This window comes from Oncorhynchus kisutch, linkage group LG1 (assembly GCF_002021735.2).
Source record: "Oncorhynchus kisutch isolate 150728-3 linkage group LG1, Okis_V2, whole genome shotgun sequence".
Classification (NCBI taxonomy): domain Eukaryota; kingdom Metazoa; phylum Chordata; class Actinopteri; order Salmoniformes; family Salmonidae; genus Oncorhynchus; species Oncorhynchus kisutch.
In genome coordinates, this window is record NC_034174.2 from 61770319 (window position 1) to 61781935 (window position 11617).

At 41.6% G+C, this 11617-nt stretch overlaps 2 protein-coding genes across 2 annotated transcripts; both read right to left on the reverse strand.

Annotated features, from left to right (window-relative positions):
* Positions 1–221: 221 nt before the first annotated feature.
* LOC116374691 (uncharacterized) lies at positions 222–2380 on the reverse strand. Its single transcript, XM_031828882.1, has 2 exons — positions 931–2380; positions 222–805 (listed from the first exon to the last, which is right to left on the reverse strand). Exons 1-2 carry the CDS (start codon positions 2242–2244, stop codon positions 470–472), a joined length of 1650 nt encoding a protein of 549 aa, XP_031684742.1. The 5' UTR covers positions 2245–2380; the 3' UTR covers positions 222–469.
* Positions 2381–5879: 3499 nt separating this feature from the next.
* Positions 5880–8036, reverse strand: LOC109895615 (uncharacterized). Its single transcript, XM_020489504.2, has 2 exons — positions 6587–8036; positions 5880–6461 (listed from the first exon to the last, which is right to left on the reverse strand). Exons 1-2 carry the CDS (start codon positions 7898–7900, stop codon positions 6126–6128), a joined length of 1650 nt encoding a protein of 549 aa, XP_020345093.2. The 5' UTR covers positions 7901–8036; the 3' UTR covers positions 5880–6125.
* Between the last annotated feature and the right edge of the window lie 3581 nt (positions 8037–11617).

The window sequence follows — 11617 nt, forward strand, 5'->3', positions numbered from 1 at the left end:
CTCTTGTTATAGCCTAGCCTATATATTTATCAATGAATGTATAATAATAGAGGGTGTAATCATTTACTAAACGTTGAAGAGGAATTACAGTACACTAAAACACCCAACTTTTCAGCGGTTACACGTGTTAGCATAATACGTGGTTATCAATTGATAATAGACAACTCGTGTAAAACCTGTTTTGTGTTATGTTTCTTTGAATAAAAAAAAACACAATGTTATCAAGTTTCTGTATTTTATTTGTAACACAATTGGTAGGGTGCAAAACACAATGTTGAAACGTTACATGTATACAGGAGAATTAGTGGCAATACATCCATGCTATAACAAAGACTCGGTTGTTAATTCACTGGAGACTGTATCTTGTGCCTTTGGGATATGCGCCTTTAGCCTAACGCATGAATTATTCTCTCGTCTTCTGTTGTTCTGGATATTTGCATGCGCAAGACCCACAAGCAAATCCGTTGCACTACCCACAGCTTTTAGGAGCCTTGTTCCGTGTCGATCTGCGCACCTTGCTGTGGGTCTTCGTTTCACAGACTGTGTCCTGGATGGGTGGGAGGGGAGGAGGCGGTGCGGCATTGGCCCTCATGTGCTTCTCGCGAAGCTCGAATGCCAGATCCATGATGAAATCTCTCGTTGACACTGTCTTAGCAGTGCATTGCGTGAACAAAACATATGCGTTGATTGCAGCCAGGTCAAGAAGGTTGAAGAATACCGCAAGGGGCCAGCGGTGTGAACCTCCTTTCTCCAACCCTGTCACAACCTCCACCGTACGCTCTCTTGTCATCGTATTTACATCAACCTATGGGTAGAATACAATTGATTAGCATTACATCCCCAAATGAAAAACAACAACACATTTGGTAGTCTGCAAGTGCATGACACGTGTATGGCATGATGTTTAAAATATCGTAATGTGAAACCCACCCTGTTGCTATTATAGAACGTCACGGTCTCCGGTTCTCTCGTTCGGTCGTTCCCGATGGCGACAGTCGGGTGCATAGTGCTCAGAATACAGACGTTCTTTCTTGGGTTACTTCTGTAAACCGTAAGGGTTGTTTTGTAATGCTTTAGCACGGTAGTGGAGTATAGCTTTGTCTGTGCCTTATTACGCATCACGGGAGGCAGCTCTCGTCCGCAATGACTCACTGCCCCGACCAAGTTGGTTTTGTTGGCAATCAACTTATTTGCTAATGGCAGGGATGCGCAGAACTTGTCCGTAGTGACCGTTCTCCCCGCACCGAGGTAAGGTTCCACAAGCTTCAATGCCACATTTTCAGGCTTCTGAGATTCATCTTCCCCCGAATAAGGAACGACATAAGGAATGACATTTAGCACGTACTTGCTGTCTACGTCAGCGGTCAACGCAAACTTGATGACCTCTCCACTTGAAAGGGACCATTGCTCCTCAACAGTGATGTTCAACCCTGGCTTGTAACATGCAATGCAGTTCCGTACAAACGCGTTCCAAACTTCTGAGACCACGGCGAATTTGTTCGAATATGTCCGGGGGCGTCTGATCTCTCTGGTGTCAAAACGCAGGTACCGCAAGATTTCTGTGAAGCGGTCCATTGGCATGGTGTCTCGAAAGAAATCTAATTTTAAACATGACCAGTAGCCATCCAAAGACGCTAGTCTATTGCCGTGTAGCCCACGGACATACAGGACCGCAATGAATGCTTCCAATTCCTCCACAGACAAGTCCCATGTTTTGTTTTTTCCTTGCACCCGGTGCGCCTCAGCCACAGTACAGTCCCTGATGCGCTGCAACATCTCCATGTCACACAAACAATGAAAGCTGGCGTAGGCACCGTCGATTCTGTCTTTTGCATATGGTGTAGGGCCTGATTCTAATCTGGTGTCGTTCTGTGTTAATAATCGACCCGTGGCGTTACCAACAGGCTGTTTCACCCAAACTGTGCCGTCCACCCCCGTATTATCTCTCTCCATCTCAGTTGATGACGGCTCCACAGTGGGCAACGTAGGGGCTTTTTTGCGCCCATGTTGACTGTAGCAACTGCGGGAGTTTTGCTGATTGCGTTGTGGTGCCGCTGGCACCCTGGGAGGGTTCCCATATGTCTCACTGTCAGAATCGGAATCTACTGAAAAAATGCCATATTTATCATCATAGATCTCTTGATACATCTCATCAAGTTCCCCCCTTGCGTCTGAATCCATGTCATCCAGCTCAAGCACCGCCAAACATTTTAGAACGTCCATTCGCATTTCCCATTTCGCCATTGTAAATTACGCACGCTTCTTTTTTACACGTCTTCTCCTGCAGAAAGACTCGTCTGAATTCTATCCCACCAGAGGGGACTTTATACACCATACCCAGACCCACTTCAGTTTAGATATTATAATTAGACTACTGCCCCCACAATTGATTGCCCCGCCCACGTCTTCATTTACATTAAAGATGGCTAATTACTAATGGATTGTTGATATTGTTAATGACTCTCACCTATAGCCATCAGACAGTGGCCAGCACCCCTCAATGTGATATTATTAGGTGTGGGGAGAAAGGCCGAAAGTAATGCTAGAAAATGGTCCATGTCACTATACTTGTCACGCCCTGGCCATAGAGAGGCTTTTATTCTCTATTTTGGGTAGGCCAGGGTGTGACTAGGGTGGGCATTCTAGTTTCTTTATTTCTATGTTTTCTATATCTATGTTTTGTCCGGGTATGGTTCTCAATCAGGGACAGCTGTCTATCGTTGTCTCTGATTGGGAATCATACTTAGGCAGCATTTTTTCCTTTGTATTTTGTGGGTAGTTATCTTTGTTAGTGGCACTATAGCCCTAGTAGGCTTCACGGTCGTTTCTTTGGGTTTTTGTTTTGTTGGCGACATTTACATAAATAAAGGAAAATGTACGCTTACCACGCTGCACCTTGGTCCGGTCATTTCCACGACAACGCCAGAGACAATACTAAGGAGTAAAAGCAGGCGAATAATAAGATATTTTTTCGTTTGTGATATTGAAATGATCTAAAACGTCAGCGTCATACAGACGGGAAAATGACAATTACTTTAACTTTATGTTAGTTCTACACTTGTTCTTTATTCAAGGAAAAATCCACAAAAAAAATATATTTAGGTATTTTTTCCATTTGTCCACTGATATTTTTTCGTGTTTGGGCAGATATTGAAATAGATTTTATCGCAATGATATTGTCTGTATGCCTACTAAAACATATAGCCTAACTGAACATTAAAGGAAAACTCCATGCAAAAACTATCTTTTGGTATTTTTTATCATTATACCACTGTTGATACAGTCCCAAAATGTTTTGCACGTCAGCAGTCACGTTTAGCAGATATTGGACTTTCAAGAAGTAAAGTGTCACTTGCCACATCATCATGACACTTTGCTTATGAAAATCCTATATCTTGAAAACTATAAAGGTCATTTGAGGTCCGTGCTACAGAATAATTACCAACACATTGACTGTCCTGCCTGTGTAAATTGCAGGCTTGACTACTGCCTCATGTCTTTTAGAAACAGGTAAGGCCGTCTCTCGTCCTCCTTTCAGTAAATCTGACAACGACGCCATTTTGCTTATCACCGCCTGCAAACAAAGACTCAAAAGGAAAGTTCCAGTGGTCAGGTCTGCACAGCGTTGGTCCGACCATTCAGAATCCACACTCCAAGACGGTTTTCCAAGCAGATTCAGTCAACAACCAACCACCTTACAGATTTTGGTTGGTCATAAATAACCCTTCCAGCTTTGCCTGAAATTAGTATTTAGGCAGCTGTACCCTACTCCAATAAAGTTTGCAGTTGTGTCTAAAATAAACACTATTTTGCTCAAAATATATATATTTTTTTACACTTTAGTGTGCTCACTTTAAGATATTTAAATTTGCGTTTCAACAGGAAACATTTAGAAATAGCTGGAGGACCCCTTTAAAAACAAAGAGGAAGACGAGAACATTGGGGATTTAGTTAATAAGCAGGTTAAGGCAAATACAGCTTTCATCCAGAGGGTTCAATGTTCTCCTTTCTAATTAAAGCATTTACTACCACCTGCTGGCATGTACGACATTCAGAGTTAATACTGTACCCCCCCATTATAAAGATGACTGATGGTATTCTAATTAAAGTATTTATTTTCCCCCAAAATATGATTCTGCAAACCTCACGAGGTAAAACTAGTTTCTAAGAGTGCACTGTCCTTTACTTATACCAACTAAACAAATCTAGTTATCTTATCACTAACCAAATTCTATCCATTCAAGCCATGTATGGGCAGCTGAAAGAGTCTCCAATGGCTTTTTAATGGACGACAGTGGGTTTGAATGAATGAATGAATGAATGAATGAAAGGCAATCAGCCTACTGAGCCATTCTAGTTTTTATCACCACCCCTTCTCACCTGCCCTCTTCTTCCTCTCTTCCCTTATCTCCACCACAGGAAACATCACATCAACAGAATATTCTGGTATGGACATGCTAATGACCAGCATATAGCTTAAGTCTGAGATAGACACACCCCTACATATTCATTTGGACAGTGAAGCTAAAAGTTTCATTTGCCTCTATACTCCAGCATTTTGGATTTGTTATCAAATGTTTTTTTAAATAAGGCTACATGAATGCAATTTAGAAATTAATGCACTTTATCTATCCAGTCCCCCCATTTGAATTTGTCTAGTAGGCAACTAGGACAAATTTACTTCGAGTGTATTACATTTTGTCAAAAGTTTAGTATTTTGTTCCATTTACCTGAGTGAGAAAGTTACAGATGCACAAAGATCATGAACCCAAGACAAGATAACCTCTCACCATTAACATGGGAGTAACACGGGAGGCTAGCATTTTGGTGGGGTTATAATATTTACATCTCTGTAACTCTCTCACTCACCCACCATTATTCATTCATTTTTTTATTTATGTTTATTTAACCTTTATTTAAGTAGGCAAGTCAGTTAAAACCTATTTTCTATTTTCAATGACGACCTACCCCAGCCAAACCCTAATGACGCTGGGCCAATTGTGTACATACTTATGGGACTCCGGTCACAGCCCAGGATCGAACCAGGGTCTGTAGTGACACCACTAGCACTGAGATGCAGTGCCTTAGACCGCTTTACCACTCAGGAGGCTATGATTTTCTGTTATCATGGTAACAACATTGGAGATGTTGGTTAGAGGTGCCCTGCAATACAAAAGACACTCACAAAACTCAATATCAGGGAGGTGGTTTGTACTGTACACTGAGTTTATGCAGCCCATGTATTTGTACTGTAAACTAAGTTTATGCAGCCCATGCCATACTCTTTTTGGCCCAAATATATATATATAAATATACACACTGTATGTTTCTATTGATATACAGTCAGAAGCACCGTATGTCAAATTGGCCAGGCCCTGATAGGAATGGGATGGCACGTAACTTCTGAATGTAGTGACTGTGTAAATTCCAAAGAGCTTTCATTAAAGACAAACAAGATAGGCTACATACGAGAGATCATCATATGTAGCTTGTCAATTCAAAGTCATGCTTTCTAGTTTTACTATCATATTATTATTAAATGCTTGAGGTAAACAGCATATCTAGTTTAGTAATAGAAAACGATATGCCATTTTACCACACGTTTTTATACAAAAAAACATAGAATCTCTGGTATAGCTGTTGCACATGCAGCATACTCTTGTTATAGCCTAGCCTATATATTTATCAATGAATGTATAATAATAGAGGGTGTAATCATTTACTAAACGTTGAAGAGGAATTACAGTACACTAAAACACCCAACTTTTCAGCGGTTACACGTGTTAGCATAATACGTGGTTATCAATTGATAATAGACAACTCGTGTAAAACCTGTTTTGTGTTATGTTTCTTTGAATTAAAAAAAACACAATGTTATCAAGTTTCTGTATTTTATTTGTAACACAATTGGTAGGGTGCAAAACACAATGTTGAAACGTTACATGTATACAGGAGAATTAGTGGCAATACATCCATGCTATAACAAAGACTCGGTTGTTAATTCACTGGAGACTGTATCTTGTGCCTTTGGGATATGCGCCTTTAGCCTAACGCATGAATTATTCTCTCGTCTTCTGTTGTTCTGGATATTTGCATGCGCAAGACCCACAAGCAAATCCGTTGCACTACCCACAGCTTTTAGGAGCCTTGTTCCGTGTCGATCTGCGCACCTTGCTGTGGGTCTTCGTTTCACAGACTGTGTCCTGGATGGGTGGGAGGGGAGGAGGCGGTGCGGCATTGGCCCTCATGTGCTTCTCGCGAAGCTCGAATGCCAGATCCATGATGAAATCTCTCGTTGACACTGTCTTAGCAGTGCATTGCGTGAACAAAACATATGCGTTGATTGCAGCCAGGTCAAGAAGGTTGAAGAATACCGCAAGGGGCCAGCGGTGTGAACCTCCTTTCTCCAACCCTGTCACAACCTCCACCGTACGCTCTCTTGTCATCGTATTTACATCAACCTATGGGTAGAATACAATTGATTAGCATTACATCCCCAAATGAAAAACAACAACACATTTGGTAGTCTGCAAGTGCATGACACGTGTATGGCATGATGTTTAAAATATCGTAATGTGAAACCCACCCTGTTGCTATTATAGAACGTCACGGTCTCCGGTTCTCTCGTTCGGTCGTTCCCGATGGCGACAGTCGGGTGCATAGTGCTCAGAATACAGACGTTCTTTCTTGGGTTACTTCTGTAAACCGTAAGGGTTGTTTTGTAATGCTTTAGCACGGTAGTGGAGTATAGCTTTGTCTGTGCCTTATTACGCATCACGGGAGGCAGCTCTCGTCCGCAATGACTCACTGCCCCGACCAAGTTGGTTTTGTTGGCAATCAACTTATTTGCTAATGGCAGGGATGCGCAGAACTTGTCCGTAGTGACCGTTCTCCCCGCACCGAGGTAAGGTTCCACAAGCTTCAATGCCACATTTTCAGGCTTCTGAGATTCATCTTCCCCCGAATAAGGAACGACATAAGGAATGACATTTAGCACGTACTTGCTGTCTACGTCAGCGGTCAACGCAAACTTGATGACCTCTCCACTTGAAAGGGACCATTGCTCCTCAACAGTGATGTTCAACCCTGGCTTGTAACATGCAATGCAGTTCCGTACAAACGCGTTCCAAACTTCTGAGACCACGGCGAATTTGTTCGAATATGTCCGGGGGCGTCTGATCTCTCTGGTGTCAAAACGCAGGTACCGCAAGATTTCTGTGAAGCGGTCCATTGGCATGGTGTCTCGAAAGAAATCTAATTTTAAACATGACCAGTAGCCATCCAAAGACGCTAGTCTATTGCCGTGTAGCCCACGGACATACAGGACCGCAATGAATGCTTCCAATTCCTCCACAGACAAGTCCCATGTTTTGTTTTTTCCTTGCACCCGGTGCGCCTCAGCCACAGTACAGTCCCTGATGCGCTGCAACATCTCCATGTCACACAAACAATGAAAGCTGGCGTAGGCACCGTCGATTCTGTCTTTTGCATATGGTGTAGGGCCTGATTCTAATCTGGTGTCGTTCTGTGTTAATAATCGACCCGTGGCGTTACCAACAGGCTGTTTCACCCAAACTGTGCCGTCCACCCCCGTATTATCTCTCTCCATCTCAGTTGATGACGGCTCCACAGTGGGCAACGTAGGGGCTTTTTTGCGCCCATGTTGACTGTAGCAACTGCGGGAGTTTTGCTGATTGCGTTGTGGTGCCGCTGGCACCCTGGGAGGGTTCCCATATGTCTCACTGTCAGAATCGGAATCTACTGAAAAAATGCCATATTTATCATCATAGATCTCTTGATACATCTCATCAAGTTCCCCCCTTGCGTCTGAATCCATGTCATCCAGCTCAAGCACCGCCAAACATTTTAGAACGTCCATTCGCATTTCCCATTTCGCCATTGTAAATTACGCACGCTTCTTTTTTACACGTCTTCTCCTGCAGAAAGACTCGTCTGAATTCTATCCCACCAGAGGGGACTTTATACACCATACCCAGACCCACTTCAGTTTAGATATTATAATTAGACTACTGCCCCCACAATTGATTGCCCCGCCCACGTCTTCATTTACATTAAAGATGGCTAATTACTAATGGATTGTTGATATTGTTAATGACTCTCACCTATAGCCATCAGACAGTGGCCAGCACCCCTCAATGTGATATTATTAGGTGTGGGGAGAAAGGCCGAAAGTAATGCTAGAAAATGGTCCATGTCACTATACTTGTCACGCCCTGGCCATAGAGAGGCTTTTATTCTCTATTTTGGGTAGGCCAGGGTGTGACTAGGGTGGGCATTCTAGTTTCTTTATTTCTATGTTTTCTATATCTATGTTTTGTCCGGGTATGGTTCTCAATCAGGGACAGCTGTCTATCGTTGTCTCTGATTGGGAATCATACTTAGGCAGCATTTTTTCCTTTGTATTTTGTGGGTAGTTATCTTTGTTAGTGGCACTATAGCCCTAGTAGGCTTCACGGTCGTTTCTTTGGGTTTTTGTTTTGTTGGCGACATTTACATAAATAAAGGAAAATGTACGCTTACCACGCTGCACCTTGGTCCGGTCATTTCCACGACAACGCCAGAGACAATACTAAGGAGTAAAAGCAGGCGAATAATAAGATATTTTTTCGTTTGTGATATTGAAATGATCTAAAACGTCAGCGTCATACAGACGGGAAAATGACAATTACTTTAACTTTATGTTAGTTCTACACTTGTTCTTTATTCAAGGAAAAATCCACAAAAAAAATATATTTAGGTATTTTTTCCATTTGTCCACTGATATTTTTTCGTGTTTGGGCAGATATTGAAATAGATTTTATCGCAATGATATTGTCTGTATGCCTACTAAAACATATAGCCTAACTGAACATTAAAGGAAAACTCCATGCAAAAACTATCTTTTGGTATTTTTTATCATTATACCACTGTTGATACAGTCCCAAAATGTTTTGCACGTCAGCAGTCACGTTTAGCAGATATTGGACTTTCAAGAAGTAAAGTGTCACTTGCCACATCATCATGACACTTTGCTTATGAAAATCCTATATCTTGAAAACTATAAAGGTCATTTGAGGTCCGTGCTACAGAATAATTACCAACACATTGACTGTCCTGCCTGTGTAAATTGCAGGCTTGACTACTGCCTCATGTCTTTTAGAAACAGGTAAGGCCGTCTCTCGTCCTCCTTTCAGTAAATCTGACAACGACGCCATTTTGCTTATCACCGCCTGCAAACAAAGACTCAAAAGGAAAGTTCCAGTGGTCAGGTCTGCACAGCGTTGGTCCGACCATTCAGAATCCACACTCCAAGACGGTTTTCCAAGCAGATTCAGTCAACAACCAACCACCTTACAGATTTTGGTTGGTCATAAATAACCCTTCCAGCTTTGCCTGAAATTAGTATTTAGGCAGCTGTACCCTACTCCAATAAAGTTTGCAGTTGTGTCTAAAATAAACACTATTTTGCTCAAAATATATATTTTTTTTTACACTTTAGTGTGCTCACTTTAAGATATTTAAATTTGCGTTTCAACAGGAAACATTTAGAAATAGCTGGAGGACCCCTTTAAAAACAAAGAGGAAGAGGAGAACATTGGGGATTTAGTTAATAAGCAGGTTAAGGCAAATACAGCTTTCATCCAGAGGGTTCAATGTTCTCCTTTCTAATTAAAGCATTTACTACCACCTGCTGGCATGTACGACATTCAGAGTTAATACTGTACCCCCCCATTATAAAGATGACTGATGGTATTCTAATTAAAGTATTTATTTTCCCCCAAAATATGATTCTGCAAACCTCACGAGGTAAAACTAGTTTCTAAGAGTGCACTGTCCTTTACTTATACCAACTAAACAAATCTAGTTATCTTATCACTAACCAAATTCTATCCATTCAAGCCATGTATGGGCAGCTGAAAGAGTCTCCAATGGCTTTTTAATGGACGACAGTGGGTTTGAATGAATGAATGAATGAATGAATGAAAGGCAATCAGCCTACTGAGCCATTCTAGTTTTTATCACCACCCCTTCTCACCTGCCCTCTTCTTCCTCTCTTCCCTTATCTCCACCACAGGAAACATCACATCAACAGAATATTCTGGTATGGACATGCTAATGACCAGCATATAGCTTAAGTCTGAGATAGACACACCCCTACATATTCATTTGGACAGTGAAGCTAAAAGTTTCATTTGCCTCTATACTCCAGCATTTTGGATTTGATATCAAATGTTTTTTTAAATAAGGCTACATGAATGCAATTTAGAAATTAATGCACTTTATCTATCCAGTCCCCCCATTTGAATGTGTCTAGTAGGCAACTAGGACAAATTTACTTCGAGTGTATTACATTTTGTCAAAAGTTTAGTATTTTGTTCCATTTACCTGAGTGAGAAAGTTACAGATGCACAAAGATCATGAACCCAAGACAAGATAACCTCTCACCATTAACATGGGAGTAACACGGGAGGCTAGCATTTTGGTGGGGTTATAATATTTACATCTCTGTAACTCTCTCACTCACCCACCATTATTCATTCATTTTTTTATTTATGTTTATTTAACCTTTATTTAAGTAGGCAAGTCAGTTAAAACCTATTTTCTATTTTCAATGACGACCTACCCCAGCCAAACCCTAATGACGCTGGGCCAATTGTGTACATACTTATGGGACTCCGGTCACAGCCCAGGATCGAACCAGGGTCTGTAGTGACACCACTAGCACTGAGATGCAGTGCCTTAGACCGCTTTACCACTCAGGAGGCTATGATTTTCTGTTATCATGGTAGCATCCACATTAATGGATAAGTGTTCAAAAATATATTAACTCTGGATGTAATAAAAGTCAGCAGGTGGTAGTCTATGCTTTAATTAGAAAGGAGAACATTGAACACTCTGGATGAAAGCTGTATTTTCCATAACCTGCTTATTAACTAAATCCACAATGTTCTCCTCCTCCTCTTTGTATTTAAAGAGGTTCTCCAGCTATTTTTTAAATCGTACTGTTGAAACACAATATCCCAAGTATAAATATAGTAAAGTGATTACACTAAAGTGCAAAAAAACAAAAACATTTTGAGCAAAATAGTGTTTTTTTAGACACAACTTCAATGGAGTAGGGCACAGGTGTCAAACTCATTCCCGGAGAGCCAAGTACCTGTGGGTTTTCACTTGTCCCTTATACTTGACTGATGAATTAAGGTCATAAATTAGTAACTCCCCACACCTGTTTGTCTAGGCCTTAATTCAAAGGAAAAACCAAAAACCTGCAGACACTATGTCCTCCATTGTATGAATTTGAAACCGCTAGAGTAGGGCATTCAAGGAGCTGGTCCTGTTGGGAATCCTCTGATGTCATCGGCCTCCCTCCTATCTTGAGGAACCATAGAGGAGCAATAGAGAACAAAATAGCTACGCCCCCCCCCCCCCCCTTCTCCCCACCACACACATACCTGGACCATCTATTGAGATGTGCCTTTTGTTAAGTAACCAGGTGTTAGATGACGTGAATAGGAGACTGGAGTGCCACTTGACATTCAGCTCCATTGTTTGACTGAGTTTAACCTCTTGGTCCTCCCCTGTGCATGCCACACCCTCTCCCAATGTGGTGTACATG